We start from the raw sequence: 27,212 nt of genomic DNA, 5'->3' as shown, positions 1-27,212 counted from the left end.
TCCTGGAGACCAAGTGCCATGGCCCAGGCTGTTCAGATCCTGAAGCAGACACCTGAAGGCTCCCACCCGGGCCTGCTGGACTCACCAGAGCACACTGACTCCTCCCAGCTGGCCTCCTGGGTACCCCTCTGGCCTCTTGCAGGGCCTGGAGATGTGGTGTTGTAGCCCAGGCTGTTCTGGATCCCGAAGCAGAGATCTGAAGGCTCCCACCAGAGTCCTCAGGACTGGAACCTAAGCTCTGTGGGGCCAGACCCACCAGAGCATGCTGCAGTCTCCCCAGCCTGCCACCTGTTGCACAGCAGGCCTTTTGCACTTCCTGGAGACCAAGTGCCATGGCCCAGGCTGTTCAGATCCCGAAGCAGAGCAACACCCAACTTCTCAATGGAGACTCTAAAACTCAGAAGGGCCTGGACAGATGTTCTATAAACTCTAAGAGAGCAAGCGTGTCAGACCAGAATACTATACTACTATATATACTATATACTATACACTATACTATTCTATACTATACTATACTACTATAGTGCTAAACTTAAATCACAATAGACAGAGATAGAAAAACATTCCATAACAAAACAAAATTTGAAGTGTCTATCTACAAATGTGCTAGAAGAGTAACTTCAATCTGAAGAGGTCAACAATACCCAAGGAAACACAAGAAATAAATAATTCCAAACCAGTAAATCAAAAGAAGGGGGAAGTTTATACTATGAAAACAAAATTCATTAGCTTACTCTTTGGCCATTATTGAAGGCTATTATTCTCTTTTTGCTTATTTTATGTGGCTGTTGGTTTTAGCATGCATCACTTCATTTGGAGAGCCTCAGCAAGATTCCCCGTGCCTACTGGGACTCAGCCTTGCTCTGGGCCTTCCTGCTAGGGAGAGGCTTCAGGGGAGGTACCTACTGAGAAATGGTCCAAGGCCCCTTTCTTCTTACTGAGTCCAGAGGGGTCTTGAATGACTGCCATGTTCCTGGGCATCAAAACAGAGTCCTTCTGATACTCATAATGGGTAAGTCTGTATACTCAATTCAGTTCTGATTCTGCTTGAGGATGGCAAGCTCTTAAAGCCTTCTAATTAAAATTGGTAGACCCTTTCTGGAGAGCCTTCTTCTAAATAAGAAGTGTAAAACTTTTAGGGGGAGCCATTTTCTGAATGCAGTATTTGCCAGGTGCAGATCTTTTCCCAATGTTCCCACACTAAGTTGGGACTCCAATAACAAAGGACCCAGTTTTCTGGTTCTGCCTCTTATGAGAAATCTGGTTTCAGTTTTGTTTGAAAGAATGGCCAGCCAACTGCATGAGTGATTGAACATATACTGAACAAGTCTGGCCTAGGGGCTATTTAATTGATTTTTTTTTTAATTTTTGCTGTTGGTGTTTCTATTTTGTCTTTTCAGTCACCCCTTTTCTTTTGTTGGTCCTGAGAAGAAGGGTACTGGGCTACCCCCCACATTCACTCTGATTTAATGAGAAAACTCTCCAAGGGGCTCCTGAAAAGCTTCACCATCCTCCCCTCACTTGACACCCTTTGTATGCTCTTGTTTACTTGGTCTTTTTGCCTGCAAACTCCCCTAATTTTTCCTTTCCCCTCCAGTCATATCAAACTGCTCCTGGAACTGTCCCCTGGATTAGGCTTCTTACTTGCTCCCACAACATGGGGTCTCCAAGAAGTCTTGCATGTGTTTGTCTTCTCTTTATTGCTTCTGGGTTGGTACTGTGAAAATTCCTACTTCCATGAATCACTTAAATTTTCTGCTAACATGGGGACTGTAAACTCTAAACTGTCACCCTTTGAGGTATGGTAAAGAACTTCTCCAAAGTATTTGGGGAAGACTACAGGAGTTAACTGTCAAGGGAAAAGCTGCATACTTTTTGTGATATTGACTGGCCCTCCTATGAAGTGGGATGGCAATTGATCAGTCCATAGACCCAGCCATTGCATTATCAGTCTGACTCAAGGTCACTGGATCCCCAGAGTACCATGGTCTGTATTGATCAATGTTTGGCACTTGTTCAAAACCCACCCCTTTATCTTAAGGTTGCCTTTTAGGGATTATCATATTGTTGTGGTTTCTAAAATAGTCTCTGTACTGGTTAGTTTTGTGTGTCAACTTGACATAGGCTGGAGTTATCACAGAGAAAGGAGCTTCAGTTGGGGAAGTGCCTCCATGAGATCCAGCTGTGGGGCATTTTCTCAATTAGTGATCAAGGGGGGAGGGCCCATTGTGGGTGGTGCCATCCCTGGGCTGGTGTTCTTGGGTTCTACAAGAGAGCAGGCTGAGCAAGCCAGGGGAAGCAAGCCAGTAAGGAACATATCTCCATGGCCCCTGCATCAGCTCCTGCTTCCTGACCTGCTTGAGTTCCAGCCCTGACTTCCTTTAGTGATGAACAGCAATGCAGAAGTGTAAGCTGAATAAACCCTTTCCTCCCCAACTTGCTTCTTGGTCATGATGTTTGTGCAGGAATAGAAACCCTGACTAAGATAGTCTCCAAACCTCAGGCTCCTCTATTTTATTCTACCCCACTCTATGCTGTGAACCAAAAGACTGGACTTAGAATTGTTCTCATATTAAGAGACTATTGGAAGCTAACATCCTTACACCATGTTAATTGGCTTGGAATATGTCTTTCTTGCCTGTCTATAAACACAGACCTCAGATAATTGGCCAGTCTGGAATCTCTGCACAGTTAACAAGCAGACAAATCATTCCCTCTACTGTTCCAAATTCATATACTCTGTTCAGTCTCCTCCCTGGCTGACTATCTAGACACTAAGGATGCTTTCTTTTTCATTCCCCTAGCACCAGTGAGACAGCACATATTTGCCTTTAAATGGACTTATTCAATGTCCAATAAGATAAGTCAGCCAACCTGGGCAAGACTATCCTAAGGATTCAAAAATCCCCCTTACCTCCTGTTACGGAAGCATTATAAAAAAGAGTGAACAGGATTTTGGGTGCCATATCTTGATTCCACTTTGCTCCAGTATGTAAACAATCTGTTACTGACAACATTTTACACAGACACAGGACTTTCTACAGCCATTTCAGGCATTTGGATATTGTACCTCCCTAAAAAAAAAAAAAAAAAAAAAAAAAAAAAAAAAAAAAAAAGGCTTAGCGTGCCATACAGACAGACAGATGTCTTCTCTCTAAGATTAAAGCTTGTTCAAGATAGAACTCTTAATGTTGTCGAGAAGGAAGCCATCCTCTGGATTCCCACTCACCAAACTAAGAAGTAGGTATATGACTTCCTAGAGGTGGCAAGTATTTCAGGCTCTGGATTCCTGAGTTTGCTGACATAGCCCAGACCCTTTATTTGTTTACTGTGGGAGACCAACCTTTAAATTAGACTGAAGCAGAAGAACAAACTTTCTAAGAACTAAAACAGGCTCTAATCAGAGCTCCAGCTTTAGCTCTACCAAATTGTTACCAAACTGTTCTACCATTTCATCAATGAAATTTGGGGCACGGCAAAGGAAATTTTAGCTCAGACTCTGGGATTTTGGCAGATAACTGTAGCATAGCCATTCAAACATGGACTCCCACTGGCCATCCTGTTTGTACACAATACCCACAATCCCTATACTAATAAGGGAAGCTGACAAGCGCACCCTAGGCCAGGCCAGGATCTGGCTCTAATGGCTCCCCATGCTGTGGAAACCCTCCTATGAGAGCAAAAGGCCAATGGATGTAAAATGTCCATATTACTTAATATCAAGAGACTGTTACTCGATCAGTACTGTTATTTTTACTGCTATACAGAAGAGTCAGTCCCAGGTCTGTGACACTGATACCTAATTATGATCCTATAGTCCTACTCATGGCTGTAAAGACAAGCTGGATATTTCTCAGGCCAGTCACCCAGATTTCCAAGACGCTGCTCTGCCTGAGGCAGACACTGAATTGTTTACCTATGTGTAGGGGGAGTTTCCCTGAGTTCTTAGCTAAAGAAAGACAGCAGAAAATCAAAACAACCCTGAGATTTCACCTCACATCTGTCAGAATGGCTAAGATTAAAAACTCAGGAGACAGCAGGTGTTGGCAAGGATGTGGAGAAAGAGGAACACTCCTCCACTGCTGGGGGGGATTGCAAGATGGTATGACTACTTTGGAAATCAGTCTGGAGGTTCCTCAGAAAATTGGGCATGACACTTCTGGAGGACCCCGTTATACCCCTCCTGGGCATATACCCAGAGGATTCCCCAGCATGCAATAAGGACACATGCTCCACTATGTTCATAGCAGCCTTCCAGCCGGAGTAGTATTCCATTGTGTAAATATACCATATTTTCAGTATCTACTCTCCTGAGTTTTTAATCTTAGCCATTCTGACAGATGTGAGGTGAAATCTCAGGGTTGTTTTGATTTTCTGCTGTCTTTCTTTAGCTAAGAACTCAGGGAAACTCCCCCTACACATAGGTAAACAATTCAGTGTCTGCCTGTTCATAGTCTGCCTTCCAGCCGGAAGCTGGAAAGAACCCAGATGTCCCTCGATGGAGGAATAGATACTGAAAATATGGTATATTTACACAATGGAATACTACTCAGCTATTAAAAACAATGAATTCATGAAATTCTTAGGCAAATGGATGGGAGTAGAAAATATCATCCTGAGTGAAGTAACCCAGTCACAAAAGAACACACATGGAATGTACTCACTGATAAGTGGATATTAGCCCAGAAGCTCTGAATACCCAAGACACAATTCACATATCAAATGATTCCAAAGAAGAAGGAAGGAAAGGGCCCTGGTGCTGGAAAGGCTTGATGCAGCATTGTAGGGGAATACCAGGACAGAGAAGTGGGAGAGGTTGATTGGGGAATGGGCAGAGGGAAGAGGGCTTATGGGACTTATGGGGAGGGGGAACCAGGAAAGGGGGAAATCATTTGGAATGTAAACAAAGAATATAAAAAAAAGAAAAAAGATGGCAGAAGCCAATTGAGGCCGGTTTTCTGGGTCCCAGAGACACAACAGAAAAACACAGTAGAAAGGCCTTTTGGGCCAGGCTGTTGAGCAGAGAAGACAGACACTGTGTAGGTCTGAGGGTCCTCAGCCACCAGAAGAATTCCAACACAGAATAGCTGATGAGTTTAGGACAATAGATTCTGGGCCCAGTGGTTGCGATATCTGACTGATTTTAAATATTAATATTAATAATGTCTGGTGTTTTCCATTCACGAAGATTCAGGTAGTGAGAGAGAGGGCGCAGCCAAGTGGCAGTCACTGGCAGTTGGCAGAGCCAGCCACGGTTGTAGATGGTTGGTGTAGAGCGACCGCAGCTCCCAGTGTTTATGGGAAAAATGTAAGCTAGCCGAGGAAGCTGGGTGAGAAGGCTGCTGTCGAAGCTAGCAGTTGGAGCTGAATGAGGCAGGTGCTGTCATTCGAGGCTAGTGGAGCTAGCAGTGAGAGGTTGAGAGAGCTCAATCAGAGCTCTCTAGAAGGAGCAAGGGAACCTTTATTAAAATTATTTGCAACAGATGACATCCAATGTGGTAGGAGAGAATGCACTAATAATTTAGGATTCTTGGACTGATTCAGACACAGAGAAGCAGGTCTGGAAGGGGGAGAGAGGGGTTTCTCAGCTAGCAGAGAGGAGTCACGTGGTTCCAGTGCAGGGAAAGAAACACAGGCACGCAGGGACTCAGATCACAGGCTCTTAGGTTCCTTGCTGTGAAAAGATACAAGCTGTCTGCTCTGATGTAGAGACCCAGACGGTAAAAGCTGCCTGCTTCCTACAAGCAGGTAATCATGGAATAGAATTCTAAGTTTAGTTTAATTGTTTTAAAACATAAAAGAGTATGTAGATTTTTGCCAGAGCCACGTGGGGAATTCTTCCCGCAGTTTGGAACTAGTGCAAGGAGTTGGGCCCAGAGGTTCTGGGAGGCCCAGCAGTGCAAGAACAAGCTGAAATAGAGGCAGAGGGAAAGGCCTGCTGCCTCCAACAAAAGATAGTGGGGAGATTATATAAAAATAGAAATGTTTTAGAAAAGTCTTGAAGTCTTGCAAGATAACTCATATTCTTTGAACGTGGACCCCATGGGAATTTTGGATTAAATATCGTGACACGACAGATTAGAAAAAGGCTAAAAATAGGCTCGTACAGTTTTTGTTTAGGTTACTTCATTTGTTTTGAATTGTTTTAACTATCAAAATGGGTGTGATGATTTCGAGTTTTGTGGTTATGTTATTATTCCTCTGGGAGAAAGGTCAAGCTAAAGTTTTTCTAGTTACTGGCTAAAGGACATGCTATGTTGGGAGAAAGACTTTATGTTTGTGTTTATAGAAAAGGTGATTAGGCTCTGGACCCCTTCCAGAGTTATATGGATCAGATATGATAGAGGGAGACCCCCCTGAAGAACTAGAAAAATTCAAAAGAAACAAACAGGAAAGGTAAAGATTCTTTGTGCCACCCTTCACATGGTACAAATGAAAACTAATGATTGGTTAATATTAAAATTAGCTCATAAAAATGTCTTCCACATGCTCAAACAAGGAGCACAAGTTCTTTCTTAACTAGTCTGTACACATCACACAGACTAACACAATCATGCAGATATCTTGATGATACTTAAATTCTGTCTTGAGATTTGTAGATTGCACAGGGTAGAGTTTTGGTGAGATTCATCCCCAGACATGCTGAACTGGCCTGCTTGGACTCCCAGTGTCATGGATTCCGGGGCATCATGCATCATTCAACCTGTCAGATGGATCCAATCAGAACTTAGACATCAGAGACTGAATAGCAATTGGCTTAGCTTTCTGAAGGCCTAACCAACTCTCCTATTTTCTCCTCTTTAAAGATATTTCATCACTCCCATTTAGCAAGAAGAAGAGGAAGAAGCAGAAGAAGAAGAAGAAGAAGAAGAAGAAGAAGAAGAAGAAGAAGAAGAAGAAGAAGAAGAAGAAGAAGAAGAAGAAGAAGAAGAAGAAGAAGAAGAAGAAATAGTTGTGGAGATCGTCCTCCCAGTCCCTTACATATGGTTCTGGTTATTTTATAAATTATAGTTAGGTTATCATTTTAAGGGATAAGTTGTAAATTGTCTTAGTTTGAACAAATAGATAGAATTGATTGTGTAGCCATTATCTTAATTGGTAGAAATCTTTACAATCAATGCAAAGTTGCAGTTATAATTTCTTACATTGGTACAGAATTTACTTTTATACAGAATTAAGGTTTTCTTTGGTATGAATATCTTATATTTATTCAAAAATTTAGATTAGTATTGTTACTCTTAGACAGGCATTGTGCCTATGCGACTCTTCCAAGAATACAAATTTAGGGTCAGATAGCAAACTCATGGCTCTGAGTTAATAATAAAAGGCAATTTTTGAGATATTTCAATTAGAAATAGCTGAGAACAGTTAAAGGACAACAGTTCAGATATACTTTACATAGATGTCTTCAAAACATCAGAAGTTCACAGAATACAAAATTTATTGCCATTCCATTATTAAAAATCATTTGTCTAGAGACATGTCTGCTCCTGACAGTACCTCCTTCCCAGATCGAAGAGGATGTTGAGCATCATTACTTCCAGAAGGTTGCTTTTGTGGCAGGACAGCCACTGGGCAGAAGTCACCCATTCCATTTACTGACAATTCATTCCAGAGGACACAAGTTGCAGAATTCTGTCCGTAGAAGGACACATGTCAACTCCTGGGTTTGTCGAAGCAAGGACAGTGGGCCTGCAATTTTCTGCATAATAAGTCTGTCACATAGATGATCCGTGGCCAGAAATCAGGAAGGATGTTCTTGGATTCTAAAAACTTGAGGGACTGTCCAGATAGTCAGTTGTCTCTACATTGGCTTAGTTTTGGAAGCTATGTTAGTGCTTCCTATATTTTTCAGGTAATATTTAAGTCATTCTTGGCTTTCTGACAGGGTTCAACACTCGTTATAGTCTCATAGCCAACCCAGGTTCCTTAGCATTAAGAGATATGATATAAACTTGAAAGGATGGTTTACAAGCTAAAACCAGGACATACCTCAGGTGTAGAATTGTAAGCCTTTAAGTTAAGATAGATGGTAGAGTACTTTATCTAAACTGACAAATTGATAGACTGGATGCCATTTGTACCTCATACTATGTAACTTACTTGTCATGATCTTTTTCAATTTATATCTGGGAGAAGATATATGTTTTTATTGGACAGAAAAGATGAGATGTAGGGGGAGTTTCCATGATTTTTTTTTCGCTAAATAAAGATGGCAGAAGCTAATCCTTGGGCAAAGGTAAAGGCAGGTTTTCTGAATCCCAGAGAGGAAGAGGAGGACACAATAGAGAGAAGGCCTTTTGGCCAGGCTGTGGGTCAGAGAAGACAGACACTATGTAGGCCTTGGGGCTATTAGATCCTATGGCAGCCTCAGCCACCAGAAGAATTCCAACACAGAATAGCTGATGAGTTTAAGACAATAGATTGTGAGCCCAGCGGTTATGATATCTGGCTGATTTTAAATATTGTCTGGTGTTTTCCATTTGCAAAGACTGAAGTGGGGCAAGAGAGAGGGCACAGCCAAGTGGCAGTCATTGGCTTCCTCATGTGGGGCATTAGCGGCTATTCATATTTGTAGATGTCTTCTAGTATGGGTAGAAGACTTTGATAACCAGAGAGTAAATACTCTGATAGTGGTTAAAGCTCTTTATATGAGAATAGTTCTACATTTGGGCTTCCCTGTATTTTTGATCAGATGTTTCCATCTCAGAGGAAATTGAAGTACAACACTTGCCTGCATGATATACTGGTATAATAGTGGCACAAACATTGCAGGAGTAATTAACCACTATCTATCTGACTGGATTTTAGGCCCACTCCACAAGATAGAACCCATGCCGAAACACTGCTGGGTGGCCAAGAACCTGGGACTAGATATGTCATTTTTCCAGGGGGAAACCGAATACCATTGTTCTACTAAAGTATCATAGCTAGAAAATGACTCCTAGTGACATATTGCAACACCCATAGATCAATGTCATCCTTAGCCATCCTCAGAGATGCTTCCTCTTGTAATAGATAGGAACTAATACAGATACCCACAGCTGGAAAATGCAGAGAGACAGACTTTGGAACACCCAGTATTGAATTGGAATGACTTCATCAAACACCTCCCCTCAGTGCCCAGGTGTGCAGTACTTTGTGCTACAAGAGGAAATGGCATGGAACTGGCAAAGTAGAGTATGTTCAAACCCAAGAAATCTCAAAACTTGAGACCAGCAGGAGTAAAACTAACTCCTTCTCTGTTTCCATGACTGCCTCAGAGCATGTAACCAGGTAAAACCCAACCAGGTGCTCACAAGCAGTCAGCCATGTCCCCAGCACCTGGAAAACCTCTCCATGCTACCCATGTACCAGCAGCCTCCGGGCACCCCAAGAGGAGAGGTAGAACCTGGAACCACATTCAGTGCCATATGTGGAAGAGGAAGCATAAAGATGGTCAGAGCCAGAGGAGACGGCTCAAGAAAATAGTGTATTCCAGACACAATAGAACTGACACATTTATGAACTCACAAGACTGTGGCAGCATGCACAAGTCCTGAATAAGTTCAAGTCAGATGGCTACCAGTGCTGAAAGGGGGAAGTGTACACAATTTTTACCCCTAACCATAAATGATATCTTCAATTGACAATCATTTGTAAAGGAAAATCTGCTTTCTCCAATGGAGTCTCACTGGTTTTATAAACCACACATACAGGGAGGCCCCATACCCAGAAGTAGATAGTCTACAAAAACAAAAGCAATGGAGTTTTGTGATTTTTTTTCTAATATTGTTTTTTAAAAATTATTTATTTTTTTATCTAACTGATCTTTGGTGTATAGTATGGTTTCCAATTTTGTGCTTTTATATTTTCTCTCTGTGTGTGTTTCTAATGCGTTGTTTTGCTGTTGTTTTTTATCTTAGTTTGTTCACTTTTTTATTTACCTGAATATCTTCTAAAGACAAAGAAAAAAAGGTGGATTTGGATGGGTGGATGAAGGGGGAATCTGGAAGGAGATGGGAGGCATGATCAGAATATATTTTATAAATTCTTAATTAAAAATGAGAGATTGGTGTCAATTGTTGCAGTTATTTGATTTTATTATACTTGAAATCTGAAAATTACAGAACAATGTTTTTCCAGCATCTGAATCATATTCAACTGTACACAGCATCTTTATATGATTTGAAAAGTAAGAAGTTATAATGTTTTATCACACAAGCAGGTATACAAATCAAGCAATCCTTTCAACTACTATAACTAGTAGAGTTCCTTTTCTAAAGAAAAAAACCTAAATTCTTACCCCTGGTGAACATTTCATTACTATTTTCAAATAAGTAATCAATATTATTAACACCAATTATCACAGTTTACCTTACACCAAAAGTTATACAATGTGATAAGAAATAACAAAACAGTAATGATCCATATTTCTACTGAAAGTTTTAAATTATAAAATAAAGTTCCAAACATGTCAGACTAGTGTATCTTTCAACAGTGAACATCCTAGATACTTGAAAACATGGTACAAGACAGAACACTTCCATCTGTAGAAACCAGTCTCTGTACTGTTTCTGACTCTGAAGGCTAAACTAAGAAGGGCTAGTAAGTGGAAGTGGCAAACACTTATCTAAACACTTGTTAAAAATATATTTAGTTGTCTGAAGCTCATTAGACATTTTATGAGCTTCATTTTCTCCTTTTAAATATGAAATTGTATCTCATTCTATATATACTATAAATTATCTTTAAAAAAAAACTCGTAAGAATGTATAGTTGTCTGAAACTCATTAGACACTTTAAGTTTCATTTTCTTCTTCTAAATCTGAACAGAGGAAAATAAATTATATGGCTTTTGGGTTTTTTTCCTGAAAACTGGTAGAACACAAAATGTATGCTCCAGTAATATATAGATAAGATATCCAAGAAGGGTAACTATATATCCTTTAATTGCTCTTCTGTAAAAAATTTTCACCACTTTAATTATGGGAGCTATTAGTTTCTTATATTTCTTCTTTAGTTGCTTAAAAGATATTCATAAAGATAAACCCAAATCAAAGGTAGCTTTTTTGTTTCTTTCATGAAGCATGTTTACATAAAATGAAAACATTTTAAAGACAGAATAAACTTCTAGTCTGTATGTGCTAATAATATGTTAAATGTATCTTGACACAGGCTTTGGCTATAATATATTTTTAGTTCTAGTTATAACATATAAGAACCTCTTCAAAACAAAAACTAATGAGCATAGGGCATCATCTGTGCATTAAGGAAGAATTTCTGGGAACATCTAAAGTTATGCAAACATTTGCTTTACTGGCCACGGTTTAATCCTTCTTTAAGCTTTTTAATGTAGTTTTCAAACTTCATGGCTACTCCCACCTTCATGTTCATATATCTTATCATTTTATCACTATCGATCAGCAGCAGGGCTTTCCCATCAATATCCTATAAAAAGAAGAAGTTTAAAATGATTAACAGTACTGTTATATTCAATGAGGAGTTGTTTCTTTGTGTATAAGAACATGTAAAACTAAATCATCTCATTATGGTTATAAATTATTTGAATATGTATCTTCTGTACAAAACTACCAAAACTATCATTGCATAGCAATGTGTAATTTTGAAGCTTGTATATTAACATTAATTTTAAGAAAAAGTAAATTTAACTTAATTTAAATTAACTATAACAATTGATATCATTTTAAATACTGTATGAAGAATAAAATATTGTGTGTCAATGACAAAAGTAAAAAGAAAGAATGGCTGAAATGAATTTCATGGCTATGAACTTTCAGACACAGGCTAGGAATATATAAACATCAATGCAAACAGTAAATGTGTTCAAAAGTGTTGTCTTTTTATGAAAGTGAGTTATTTGTCTGAAGCTAATTAGATTTTAAGAATAATTATTGGTATCTATCCTGAAAATAATTGGTATTCTTTCTATCCTGATAATAATTGGTATTCTTTCCATCCTGAAAATAGTTGACAATCTACTACTTGATAACTATAAGACACCTCTTCAAAAATTCTTTGCCTTAACTTATCATCACCTTGTGCTACTAAAGCATTATTATTTGTTCCTTTTAAGTTCCAGCATAAAATAAAACTATAATTACATAGTCTTGTCTAAGAAGACCCAAAATCTTTTACAATAGTAAGTAAAATTAGAAAGGAAGGAAAGTAGAACTTATTAAAATCCAGTTCATGTCAACAAGAGAAAGAACTAAAAAGGAATACAAATAGGAAAGAAGTCAAATTATCTCTATTTCCAGTCATGTGACTGTATACTTAAAAGACCCTAGAGATGCCAGCAGGTAATGCTTATATCTGATAAATAAATACTTTCATAATCATAGTATACAAAACAGATATACAAAACCCAGAAGCTTTCTACCTGTGTCACTTCACCCTTCTTTAGGTAACTGGTGATTCCCTGCTCCCTGGAGGTCATTATATTGATGACCAACTTACTGTAGACACCCAATGGGCATAACACATCAGTCCAGAATTCCTGGAGTCAAGTGGTACTCCTACCTCATCCTCCCACATAGTTGATGCTATAGGTATGTTTGGCATAAATGATATGGAAGTAGCCAACCACTTTCTGGTTGGATTTAAAGCCTGGTCCAAAAGACAGAATTAATCCTATGGTCATATGCCCTACGGGAGGCTTACTATTGTTCTTCTTCTAAATGAACATAGCAATAAACTACCTCCTAGGTTATTATTTTTATACATATATTAGTGCATTTCCTGACCCTGAATAGAAATTTTTCTTTTTCCAGGACATGGTGATTAATACAGAGACCCATAACTGATCGGTTTGCAGAGACTCCCCCATGCTGCCATCCTGCCACCCAAGGCCCAGAAATTATCTTGGGAGAGGTCAAAAAAAATATTCCAAGAATCAGAAGTAGTGGAAAACTGTAGGGAAATTCTCAAATCAGAATAAAAATAGCCTGGATTCTCATTTTTGAAGAAGTTGTTGTTTTTCTCTACATAAAAAGCAAAGCAAAACAAACAAAAACAAGCAAACGAAAACCTTGCCAAAAAGGAATTAGAAGAAAAAAATCTAGTTCCCAATATTTTTTAAATGTACCCAGGAATAAACCATGTCAAGAATGTCAAAGACCTCTATAATCAAAAATTTATGTCATTAAATAAAGAAACAAGATAATACTAGGAAAATAGAAAATAAATAAACTTAACCATGATATTGCTTTGTAAATGGTCATCAGAATTACAAATCCTCAAGAATCACAGATGGCAAACAAAATTGACCAGCTAAAATTAACTTCTGGGTATCATAACAAGAGGGCTATTCTGATACATATTGTGGGTAAAACCTCTCCTATAGTCATGGTGCTAGTGGAGAAAGGGGGGTTATTCTTGAGAGGGTTTGTATATTTGTCCTTGTAGGGTATGAGGTCTGCCTCAAACTTTTAATCTTGAACCACCATCTTCTGAGAACTTAAGGCTGCTTAGTTTATTAGATACTTAGAAGAAGAGTCAGTTAACCAACCATTTAAGCATATAATGATGAACAAAATAACCTTTTTCACAAACAAAAATCAAATTCCATAATAGGATTTCCCCTAGCATACATATAACTCAGTATCCAAATGAAAGTGCACAGAAGCCATTCAATGGTATTAGGGTAGCAGAAAAGCTAGATTAAAAAAATACATTACATGTTTTTTGATTGTAGGATAGAGTTGGTCGGCCAATGGAGGATCTAAACGGTTCAGAAATGTTAGCACATCATTCACAGACCAGTTTATAGGGTCACCAAGGTGTCTCACCACAGCACTGTTACACTCAGGTGATGAACCTGCAGTTACAGGGAAATAAAAAAATTAAAAAAACTTGATCAGCATCTTGAAAATAAGAGATGTTAGGTAGAAAGTAATAGTCTCATTCCTCAAACCTTCTCTTAAATACCTAAGGATTCAAGATTACAACTATATAAATTCTGACAAGTGTTGAATATGAATGTGTCAATGGACCTCCCCCAAAGAACAGGAGTAGCTTCCAAATGTACCTTAAAGCTTCCTTGATGATCATGAAACAAATGTAGCGATCCAAGGCCTCTTTGGCCACAAGTAAGTGAAGGAAATGGTGCTACTTGGACTAAATTAGGGCAATCTGAGTTAATTTAGTATCCTTTCTTACTGCAAGGCTGTCAACGAATTTCCAGAATATATCTCAAAAGTCTATTTCCCTTAATTAGGTTTATTGTACTAAATACAATAGAAATTCCTCAAGTTTACACTTTATAATTGCTTATTTTTAGTTATATCAACAAATTTTAATAGTCACAATTACCTCAGGTAACAAGATTACTTCTTTGAAGCAAATCTATTATATTCAATATTATTGTTTTTAGATTCACCTTTACTCTTTAAATTCATACTATTTGTGGTTTAAATGTTAATCTGAATTAAAACATACTTTCTGATGGGTCTAATCAGTAGTAGTTTTGACATTTAAGGCAATTATTCTTTTATGTTTAACTGAATAGCAATAAATGTTTGGGTTGAAAAAAAATTAATAAAAAAATAATGACATGAAACATGAGTGCTCACATCTCAGCAAGTTTTAGCTGTACTGTTCATTAAATTGCACAGAAACTTCTTTGTATTCAAATATTACCTTAAGCAAAATGTATGGCTCCTTATGGCTAATGTATGATTACAAATGAAGAAGGGTTGGAAATTGACTAGGAAAATATTTTTTTCTAACCAAAGAAAGTCAATACAAATTTGACTTTCTTTGTGTGTGTGTGTGAATTATGCAAAACCATATCCTTTCTTTCCTATCACCTTATGATCATTTTGATTATTTGCTATAGAGAACATTAAAGAAAATAGATTTTAATATCACAATGTCGTCATTATGAAGATCACCATAAAAGAGACATTTTAGATGATTAGCACATTGCCTTACCCATAATACCTACTCTACAATTAGTAGTAGCCATTTTGCATATAACTACAACTCAACCATCAAAATAGGAAACAAGAAGCTTCTACAAGCTTGCTTAGAGGATGTTAATCATTGATGCCATTCAAAACTCACCAAAAGTGTTAGGATCAATCACAGGTGTACGCTGAGCTTCCAGTAAAGCCATTCGCTTCATTTCAGGATTCTGTATGGGGATGAGCTCCCCTGGAGGGAGTGTACTTGCTTTCCTTGGTGTTGAAGTGGTAGGAGTGAAGGTGTCCATATTTGGAATTTCAAAGTCACTGTAGTAGGGCATTGTAGAAGAGCCAGGTACATCTTTAAATCTGTAATACTGCTCATAGGTTTGGGTAGTATATGTAGGACTTGGTGGAGTTTCTTGATAGTCCCTGTCTGGTGAAGATCCAGAAAATACTACTTCCTGGGAATTCTCCGAATGGAAAACGGCATTGTTCTCAGTGTTCTGGATACCCTCGGTATTGTTGACAGCACTGGAGTACTGGAAAGGCTGGGCATTATCAACAGTATCAGTGTACTGGATGGTCTGGCTGAGGTCAACAGTATCAGCGTACTGGATGGTCTGGCTGAGGTCAACAGTATCAGCGTACTGGACAGTTTGGTTGAGGTCAACTGTATCGGTGTACTGGACAGTTTGGTTGAGGTCAACTGTATCGGTGTACTGGACAGTTTGGTTGAGGTCAACTGTATTGGTGTACTGGACAGTCTGGGTGAGGTCAACAGTATCGGTGTACTGGACAGTTTGGCTGACGTCAACTGTATCAGTGTACTGGACAGTCTGGGTGAGGTCAACTGTATCAGTGTACTGGACAGTCTGGGTGAGGTCTACAGTATCAGTGTACTGGACAGTCTGGCTATTGTCTACAGATTCAGTGTACTGGACCGTCTGGCTGTTATCAACAGTATCAGCGTACTGGAATGCCTGCCTGTTATCTATGGTATCAGTGTACTGGAATGTCTGGCTGTTGATACTATCTGCATACTGGAAAGACTGAGTATTGTCAATAGCATCAGTGTACTGGAATGTCTGGCTGTTGTTGACAGTATCAGTGGACTGGAAAGGCAGAGAGTAATCCATGGACTCAATGCTTTCAGTATCTTGGTTATATTCTTCCCTCCTGCGGACTGGTGAAGTTGGACTGTAACTTTGAGGATAGGTAAAGGAATTATCATGAACTACTTGTTTCACTTTCTGCACTTTAACTCTTTTAGACACCAGGTAATTGTACTTTCTGGTTGCAGATCTCAAAGGCTTCATAATCAAAAGAGAAATAAAAAGAATAATCAGACATGGTTTCTACACAACATTATTTTACATTAGAAAAATGGTGTTCTATTTTGATCATGCAATTTTGTTCCTCTTTTAACCTATATTTAATTTGTTGTATACTTTATAGGCACAAATATAAAAACACGCATCATCCAGATCCAGAGCTTTGAGTTGTCCCATGCCAAAATCTATGTCATCTATAAACTGCTGGAATGTGCAAAAGGGTTGGTCCTGTGGATCCAAATATACAAAATTTCCATGGCACGGGGCAACAATAGTCAAACCAAAAGGAGTCCTGGTAAGGATACAATATTGATGGTGTGTATAGCAGAAGCTAGAGGCCTTGAACTAGACCAATGACTCATTGCAAGGAACATTTGAAAGTAGAGAAGTGTGGACAAAAGTGTATATATACTGTGGGACACACTACACCTTCCAGGATGAGATATTATCTATGCTTTGTTTTGTTTTCTTTTTGTTTGTTTTTCTTTGTGGAGAAGGTTGTAAGGGCAGAAAGTGGATATGAAGGGATGGGGAGATAAGTGGGACTGGGGCACATAATGTAAAACTCACAAAGAATCCATAAAAAGTAAAAAACAAAACAAAACAAAACCAAAAAACCTTATTGTTCTACATTCATTAATCCGGAACATAAGCATTCTTTAAAAAAGAGTTGAAGTCCTCATCTGTTCTTTAAGCAAATATAGATAAGCCTTATTAATTCCACATTTACTAGTTCTCTATCACTTTGAACTGATTGGCATCTTTAGACAGAAAATATTTATCAAAGTTGTCATAATGTATTTGTATACTTACAGGATAATTCCAGAAGGATCTCGAACGAGCACGATAAATTTTTGTTACTTTTTCATCCATTTCATCAAACTTTTTTTCCAGTCTTTGAACAGTTGTGAATATAATCTGTTGTAATAAAAGGTATTAGTAGTTACTGTTTCAAAAGAAAAGCAACATGTGAAAATACACGAAGCCAAGGAAGTTGTCCAGTAGTCAGAAACATCACATTTTCTATTTGAGACCTGGTATTTAAGGGACACAGTTCAATGGCTGAGATGCTGAGTGTCAACTTGCTACACCACTAGATGATTCATGGACACACAAGGAAGGGTCTTCAGAAGGTAAATGCATCACAGCTTCTGAAAAACTCCCACCCATATGTGCTGCAGCCAATTCCCACTGCAGAGAGTACTAATTTAGGAGAAAAGTATTCAAATCTGTTAAGAAAAAGAACTATGTTCCACACCACGACTTGTTAAAAAAAAAAAAAAAGGTAAAAAGTGTTCTACTCTGAGAACAATATAAAGACAAATAAAATGTATGTGATGTTGGACTCCAAACATTAAGCAGCTAGAAATGATCTCACAGTGCTATTGAACACACCTTACATGCCATATAAATGAGGAACACCACTGATAATATGATGAGGGTTTTTCGTGAAATGCTCAGAAATTTCAGAGAACATACTTATAAAAGACCAGAAACATTTTTCATTCAATTATGAATGCCTTCCTTCTGTCAGAACTAATTAGCTAGGTGCTGAGACCATGAACCTTAAAAACCAGAAAAGAAGCAAATAAACGGCATGGTTTTTTTTTTTTTTTTTTTTTTTTTTTTTTTTTTTAAAACCTACAAAAGACAAACTCCTGTCCTGGACCTGGAGAGAGCTACTAGCAGTGACCATTTTAAGAGGGCAAGTAACAAGCATCCTGGGACAATGGTTCTCAAAATGTGCCCTGTGGAGGCCAGACCCATTGGAAACATCTGTAAAACAACTGTACCAAAGGCTCGGGGAACATTGTGAAAATTGAGACAGAAAGATTTTAAAAGCCAGAAGACCAGGGAGTTTACTGTGATACTGTGTCTCCTAGTAATGCTAAAAGGTACACCCATAAAGTCTCACCTACATAGCTAAACATCAGCTGAATAAAAAGCACAGCAGAGATATACCAAAGTGGATGAGAGAAAACTTGTGAGGGCTCAATCCTGCACAAAAGACTACAGGCAACTAAAGAATGCTGAGAGTGAGAGAACTCATCTTCCTCAGGGAAGAGCACACCAATTGCTTGCCTAGTGCCAAATAGTCAGCACTGAAAACATGCATACAAGTAACATTATGCAGGCTAAATCATTTGTATTTAGGGATATGTGTGTGTGCTTGCATTTGTGTATGTATGCAAAAAGTATGAAATACTTGAAATACCAATTGATGAAAAAGAGGCTATAAATGCATGTATGTATGTATGTATGTATGTATGTATGTGTGTGTGTGCCTGTGTGTCTGTGTATATACATATACATGCAATAGCAATTCATGAAAAAAAGAGGCAATAAATTTGTAAGAGAACAAGGAGATGTATATATGGGAGGGTTTGGAGGGAAGAAAGGAAAGGGGGAAATGTTCTAATTATATCATAATCCCATCCAAGAGAGTAAAGAGATTCCTTTGTTTCTCTGTTTTCAGTTTTTAGACCAGCTCTTACTAACTATAACTAACTGGCCTTAAACTAACTATATAGATGGAACTGGCCATGAACTAGTGGTAATTTGTGGGACAGTGGACCATGTCAGGAAACTTGGTAAGGTTGAGCAAGTTGGAAGCTCTGGAATCCAGAGAGGACCATAGGAGCTTTAGCTGGTTTCCACCAGATCCCTGTCACATGACCACACTCCCTACCTACATTGGAACACGTAAATCACAAAAGAGTTCTCTATGCTAATAAGGTATCTATCTAGAGGCCTTGAGGGTTTAACCAATATGCTTCTCTTCACAGACATTCTTTCCTGCAAAAGGTATTTAATCTCTGGTCCACCCTGAGGAGGAGATAAATATTTTCCACATGAACAATCAATAAAAATAAGTTTGGAATCAAAGACTGTCTCTTTCATCATGAACTGCCATGGGGAACCTGGAGAAGGCCTTCATTTACAGAGCTGTGCTGTCTAAGTCTCCTGTAGAATGCCCCTTAGTACTCCCAGACAATTACCCCTAAGCTAAGAACAATTGCTGATGAGTTAAGCTGGAGTTCCTCCCCCTACCCACACCCCCAGGCCCTGGGCTTGTCCTCAGTCAGAGGACCTCCTCCATTCTCAGCTCCTCGGTGACTTCCAGCAGTGTCTGAATTTCCAAGTCTGAGAATTCATGGCCCAGGGCTCCTCATCTCAGGCTGGTGGAACCTCTGCCCTCCCTTCCTGACTCCTCTGCAAGGTCTTCAGTGGCTACTGGAAGCCCACGAGTGAGTCAGGGAATCCTAACTTTGACCTCCCACATCTTAGGCTGTATTTTCCCACCCCCTTATCAGTGAATCAGTGCCCAGCACCCAAGGGCAGTGGAGGGTAGATGCAGTCTAGTTTCTCTGTGCTTTGCCTGCCCAGCAGCATTCCTACACAACAGCAATCCTCCTGCCTTTGCCTTTAGAAGTATTAAGATTACATAGTGTTAATTTTATTATCTCTTATATAGGTAAGGAGGGCATGTCAACAACATTCAGCAAAGTGAAGTGAGGAGATTCTCAAGGGCCCCTTAGGAGCCTAGCTTGGGAACCTAGGCACTGCTCATCTGCAATGCCACATCTCATTCTGCTTGTATTGGTCCCCTGGCTGAACACTGTGTCCTAGGCTTCAGGGTTGCCAATATTTGCACATTACAGGTCTGGCAGCCTTGTCCACCTTCCCATTCCCATTTCTGTACAATTATAAGACCAAGACCTTTCAGAATGGCTTCAGTTTTCACTAGTGTCAGCCTAAAAGATCTCTCTCTCTCTCTCTCTCTCTCTCTCTCTCTCTCTCTCACACACACACACACACACACTTACTTTTCAAACCGTGTCAGTTCAGTCTATTCTGCAAACCTTATAGAAAAAAACATATTTATGAACTTCTATTGCCCCTGGAGTATACAGCTCATAAAACCACAATAATTATATACTTCTATCAGTTCCTAACCACAAGTTTATTATTATGATTTTTCCCATCAAAATTATATAAGATAAATTCCTTGTAAAATGTGAACAAGCTATCTTAATATGTGATTAAGTCAGCACATAATATAACTGTATCCAAATCTCCCAATTTCCTTTAAAAGTTTTATAGAAGAAATTAATATTAGGCAATATAGATGGGAAATAAATAAATACAATACTTGTTCAATATTATTTTAATATTATAAAATATACCTATTGATATTTCAATTTTCACCTGAAAATACTATTCTAATAGAAATTGTCAAAACAGTTGCAATGAGGTGAATAACCACAAGTAATCTGATATTGAAAATCTTCAGTTAACTATACAATTTCCCCTTACATGTGAAATGTTTACAATTTAATGTTCTAAGAAAACACTGAAAAAGAGAGAAGTATCATACCTGACAATAGTTCGTCAAAGTTGCAATTGCTTGTGGTCCTTCAATTTGTTGAATTTCATGAGCTTCAGGTGGATGAGGTATGTCCTAGAATAGTTTTCACACCGCAAGTAGTTAATGCTTTATTTCAGTAAGAGTCACATCGATTAGTGAGCGTATCTTATACTACTTATCTATTTAAATTTTTTTCACCAATCTTTCAAAAGTCTTAATTAAAACAGAGATGAAATAAAAATTCGAGTTAGAAAGAATGGAAATAATTGCCAGTCAAGTGAAGGAGAAAGGAAAGACTTTACTAGAAGAGTTTAGGTTTAAAATTCCAGTAAAAAGTTGTTTAGAATGTCCTAGTAGAAAAGGAAAGGGAAGATGTAAAATGGCTAAGATCTGTTTAAAAAGAATGAGATTCTCTTTCTACAGGAACCCCATAAGGCATTTGGAATTTAAACCTCTCTCTTTAAAATGTAAACAATGATATACTGGACGACTTGTTGCTTCATATTACTTATATTACTAAAATGTGTCTTTGGTGAAGTCAAGTCATAAAGCATATTACCATTACTATCCTAAGGAGATATTCATAGTTCTTAGGAAATTAAAAGAAAAGCTAAAATAACGCAAAGAAAAGCTGAGGACTTTAAATTCACTTCTCAGAAGTTTTGAAAACCTGTTGTATTATCAAAGGACCTTTGGCTGTTTTTAATACCATGCCTATGTGGAAAATTTTATGTGAGTCAGGCATGGTAATTTAACATCCCTGTGATATCAAAAACTCAAGAAGCTAAGGCAGGAGGATGGTGGTTCATGGACATCCTAGGTAGGCCAAAGACATTTACTAATAAACAAGAGAAAACATATCTGCATTAGTGAGAACTATGCTCTCATTAATCCAGATATACCAGAACAGCACTCCACTTCCATTGAGCTTAACAGCTTCTGTACTTCAGGGCAGAGACATTAGTCTTCAATGTCAAAATTAATTTAAGCCAAAACAAACAAAAAACCAACAATAACAACAAAACTAACCATGACCAGAGCATGACACCAATTTTGATCCTAGACAATCCAGCAGTGCCACCATGTGGCCAAATTAGGAAACACTTAGGCACTTTAGATTCTTGATAAATTAATTTCTAAAACATCTTAAAACATTGTTGAAATAAGACAGGATATTAATAAGTTACCATAAGTACTGCTACATTTCTTCAAAAGAATTGTTCTAAGAACAAATTATGACGTGAGAAAATTTTAAACTAAACAGATTTGGTAGCTTTGTATGTGTTTGTTTTAAAATACATGACATATTACCTGAATTAGCCTCCATACCTGAATTAACCTCCACTCTACTAAAATAACATGCAACTGGGTTATATAATACTCCTTACAAAAATATAGTAGTTTACCTTTACATGGTAGCTTGTGTTTTCAAGTAAATATTCCCCAAAATGTCTCTCAATAATGGACAGTAACAGTAAGCATTGTCTCCAATGAAAACATCACAGTTGATAGAAATTGAAAGTTGTCCAGATTACTTCAATGACATTAATATACATGTCCTTATGTGACTAAATGTGTTCACTGCTAGGCTAAATTATTAAACTATATATAGTTTAATAATTTACATTTGTGTTCAACTTCAGAGATTAAACTCGGCAGAGAACGACAGAAAATAAAAAAAATCAGTTCGTCAGATTCTCATAAAGTTGAATTTTATATCAATCCTACAAGTTTGCAGTTTAATTTCAGAGTACCCAGGAGAAATGTTAAGTGTGTACCCTTAAGTTTATACACAAATGCTCATAGAAATCTTACAGGGCATTATCAAAATTACACTTATAACCTATACCTTTCCCTTCGTGTAATTTAACTCAGTTTAGCAAACATTGTAGCATAACTGAAAGAACAAAGATGATCAATTTAAAGTACATACACCATGTACTTCACCGGTGGCTGGCATCGTTGTGTAATAGGAGAAACTCCACTTCCTCTGAGTTGAGCCTATTACTATTAGACTTGCTGGAAGGTTTACTGATTAGTTATCCAAGAGGCAAACCTGAAAATAAATGAATAAAAATGTTACTTTGTGAACCTAATCTCTAAATCAACTTAATATGGATGAGTTTATGAGCCTGATGTTGGAACCTAGGATCTTATCCATACTAGGCGAATGCTGTCTATGCATAGAAGAGCTATAATACCCATGACTGGGAATTTATAATGATTTTAAAAGCAAGTGCAATCTGTGACTAGTCTACAAAGTAAGTGCTGAAAACCACTAAACAAGAGAATATACTGCTTACACCTTTCTGAAGAAGCTCAAAGGCTTCTTCTTAGGCTAAACTCTATTCCAAAAATCTATTCTCATGTGAGGGCAGCTGCCATTGCCACCCTTGACACCAATGCTACTGTCACTACTGCCTTGGCCACTACTGTCTTTGCCATTGCCTCTGCCATTGATGCTGTTGCTGATGTCACTGCCACTTCCTCTCTACCTTTGGTGCCTGTATTACTGTTGCTGGGATGGTGCTGCTGCTGCTGCTGCCACCGCCGCCGCTGCTGCTGCTGCCGCCGCCTCCGCTGCTGCTGCCGCCGCTGCCGCCTCTACCGCCGCCGCTGCCGCTGTCCCCACCGCCGCTGCTGCTGGACTGCTACTGGTCTGCTGGTGGTGGTGCAATATGGGCCGAGCAACCACAGAGACTCTGCCTCCTCACCTGGCCTATAAACCCTTCTGAGACCCTATGCCCAGGGCCCACTGAAGCCCCCAAATCATGATTGCCTTATTAGTTACATTTAATATTAAACCTAAAGAAACTGCCTGTGGAATATAAGCTGAACACTTGAGAATTCTCAAGGCTAGATTATAATTCTGAGTCATTTAATATGGAAGTAGAACCAGCTATGTCTGCAATGATATGACCTTCTAGTGTGTAGCAAAGGTCTGTCTTGAATTTCTATCACAGAAGGGACTGTTACTGAAGGGACACCCTAGTGCAAAATTTAACTAATTGTATCCATCCTGAGACAAAGCATCAGGGAGAGACACAATAAAGGGATCAGGGTCCATCTCTTTTCTAATCTGGTGGAGAGACTAGTGACCAGAGTCCCTAAGGACAAAATTCTAAGGGAGATTAAGAAGATGGGAGGGTTAACTCCCAAGTAAAACAAATGCAGACTAATGTTGTATAAAATTTTCAAATTGTAATATACCTCAGTTTGACATATAAATTCCATCACATTTTATTTTTTAACTGTTTGTGGTTTCTCCACTATAATACTGACATGAACTGTGAGTATTTAACCTGTATCTGTGGCCATATAAAGGAAAACTAATAATGAAAATAAACTACTTACTGCACTTACCAACAAGGATGAACCTCACAATTGCAACCTTGGGTAAAAAAAAAAGCCAGACATGAAAGAAAACATAGCATACAATTCAATTCAAAAACAGCTCAAAATCAGGCCAAAGAAACCTTTGGTGGGAGAGGTCATTCCAATCCATGGTCACTTTAACAACTTAGTGTTCTATCTTGTAAATATACCTGAAATTACTTCTAAAGTTTTACAATGAACAATGTAGAACACTCTTACACAGGTACAAGCAGTTCCAGAAGAAAAGGTCCTAAAAAAAAGAAACAATAGGTAGTTAGAAAACAGGACTTACATATTTGAAAATCCTTCACTACTTCTAAATATACCAACTAAAGGGGCTGTTGGAATCAGTCCAATATAACACAATGTTGATTCTACCTATATCTTTTATCAGAACAAAACAAGTATCAGATAGTACCAAATGAGTTTGACCCTAAGGCTACTTAAAACACACAAGGTAAATCAGGATCACTCCAACTCCAATCCAAGCTTTAAAACGAAAAACACCTCAAACTAGGAGAGTCAACTGCCATCAACATATCCTATAAGGCATATCTCACAATGATTAACAAACATGGCTCAAATTAACCATTTACATTAATGATTCATAAAGACACAAAAGCCAAATCACAGCAGCCAGAAATCTCTAAGATATGAAACTCAAAAAAAGGCCAAATTAGCATAGTAACCTGCATGAACATATTCCATAAAGTATAGCTGACAATTATTAGAATGGGTAAAGCCTATGTTTTACCCAAGACTTCTTTAAGACATAGACAGCAAATTGCAACAGCAAGATCTTCAATAATAATAATAATAATAATAATAATGCCAAAACAATCCAAATCCACACCATTATCTGCCATCAACTTATCCCAGATGGAAAAAAGACATAGGCAGCAAATCACAACAGCAAGATCTTTAATAATAATAATAATAATAATAATAATAATAATAATAATACCAAAACTCAGTAAGAGTTCTTACTTTTTCTTCACCTATCTCCATCAAGAGAGGATTAACTCCTTCCAAAAAGTCCAACAAACATATACTAAATTTATAACTATAACATTTTATATGTAAGTAAAAATTCAAATTTAAATTATACATAAATGAGTAATATATATTATTTATATATTTGTATTCATTTATTTTAATATATTGTTATATAATATATTTTGGCATGTATAAATATATAAATACAAATGTTACATATACATAATATATTAAAATATCTATATTTTATATTTACATGTACGTATCATATTTTAATATATATTTTCCTAAATGTTATATATAAATAATACATAAAATACATATATGTATTTTATATATAATATTTAAACATATTTGCTATATATAAATATAGACATATCTAATTTATAATTATAACAACTTTAGAGGCCAAATCACAAAAGCTCACAAGTTTTGTGTGCTTTTAGAACTAAAAATCATTGGAACCACCAAACTACGGCGCTTTTGAAATTCAAGGCCACAATGCACAGATTTGCTGTTCCCGTCAAACACCTCAAAGGGCCACAGCTAGTAGGCCAAATAACTGAAGATGGCTATTTTCTACGTTAGTACACTCACATACCCTCAACTGTGACAAAAAATATTTATATATTAGGATAAGATATCCATAACTTACGTATTTCAATGAAAAATCGACAACACCGTATCCAGAAAACCACGAGCTAGCTGTTGCGCGTCCACGCAGGCGGTCCGTGACCGTTAAAGACCAGGGAGGTTAGTTGACGCCTTTTAACGGGTCCACGTGCTGGAAACCAGGTGCTCCTGACGTAGTTAGTGACGTAGTTAGTGTCGTAAAGCTCAGACGTGCCAAGTGCCTGGCCTGGCCGTAAACCAATGCGCATCTGCGGCTTACAAGACTAAGCAAGAGATTCTGCGAACTAATCAGTGGTCCCCTATGAACATTACCTGACCACTGGCCAGTCAATTCCATTGTGAGACCAAAAGACTATATAGAATGGGATTTCTTCACACTTCATATGTAGATAGAGCATGGAAAAGGAAGGTTTCCAGTAGAAAGGGCCTTCCTGTCTACTGTGAGGCAGGGTCACCGGCATCAAAGGTTAGAAGCTTAGCCTCCGATCCTAGATTTATGTTAGATGAGGTGATTGAAAGGACAGGAACCGCTGGGCGGCAGTGGCGCACGCCTTTAATCCCACAGCACTTGGGAGGCAGAGGCAGGCAGATTTCTGGGTTCGAGGCCAACCTGGTCTACAGAGTGAGTTCCAGGACAGCCAGGGCTACACAGAGAAACCCTGTCTCAGAAAAAAAAAAAAAAACAAAAAAAAAACAAAAGCAAAACAAAACAAAACAAAAAACAAACAAAAAAAAAAAGAAAGAAAGAAAGGACAGGAAGCCTCTAGAGCACTGTAGCAAGAGTCTCAAGCAGACAGAGGTTTTTCTGGAGACACTGGAGCCTAGGCTGGACCCAACAGTGATTTTATGGTGCAGCTTCCTAGACATGTGGCACGTACTTTTATTTGATTATTTAAAGCTTATAACTATTTATATACAATCACATACCCTCTTCCTCTTCTTGTGACAGGGCTATACTACTTTACTTCAGTAGGAAAACTTGAATGGGGAGAGGTGCAGGGTCTTAGAAACATTTTTTCTTAGTAGCCTAGGAATACTAGTAATGGTATTTCCAGTCTCCAGTAAGAGTATAAACTAACATTTCAGTGTCCCGATTGCTGGATTGGATAATGACCAACACTTATGTATTCTAAAATAATGCACAAGGTAAATCATAATCAGGTTCAGTTTTCTCCAGTTTAAAATGGGCACACCTTGGGAAGTACACAGGTTAGTGTATGCAAAGCACTTACTGCTTAAGACAGAAGCTTTTCTATGTAAGAATGCCAATGTAACATTACTTAGTGGCAATTTGTCTTACTTATATGAATTATTTTCTAGGAAAGGATGTGCAAGTATAATAAACTCTGAGACAAAGTAGTCGACTGCTTCAAAATAAAAGTCACAAAATTTAGCCTCATGTAGAAAAGAACCACCAAGTAGCTTGAGAATTAAAAATATACCATTCCCTCTCAAAAATGAAACTAGATTAGTTTCCTTTATAGATACCATGCTTTCCAGCTAACAACCCCCGCCCCTTTATATCCAATTGCTGAGAAAATACTCCCTCCTTGTGGAACCTCCAAACTCCAGTTAAGTACCAATAAAGAGAAAAGCTAG

The 27,212-nt window shown here is 38.1% G+C and overlaps 1 protein-coding gene across 1 annotated transcript; it reads right to left on the bottom strand.

Annotated features, from left to right (window-relative positions):
• Positions 1-11,295: 11,295 nt before the first annotated feature.
• Scml1 (Scm polycomb group protein like 1) lies at positions 11,296-22,569 on the bottom strand. The gene is made up of 7 exons (XM_052170591.1): positions 22,543-22,569; positions 20,619-20,702; positions 17,054-17,158; positions 15,951-16,219; positions 15,067-15,821; positions 13,680-13,819; positions 11,296-11,430 (listed from the first exon to the last, which is right to left on the bottom strand). The coding sequence occupies exons 1-7, from the start codon at positions 22,567-22,569 to the stop codon at positions 11,296-11,298; spliced, it is 1,515 nt and encodes a 504-aa protein (XP_052026551.1).
• Positions 22,570-27,212: the final 4,643 nt, after the last annotated feature.

The sequence above is a fragment of the Apodemus sylvaticus genome, chromosome X (genome assembly GCF_947179515.1).
Source record: "Apodemus sylvaticus chromosome X, mApoSyl1.1, whole genome shotgun sequence".
Lineage (NCBI taxonomy): Eukaryota > Metazoa > Chordata > Mammalia > Rodentia > Muridae > Apodemus > Apodemus sylvaticus.
Note: the sequence above shows the minus strand (reverse complement) of the source record. Positions and strands in the feature narration are given on the sequence as shown.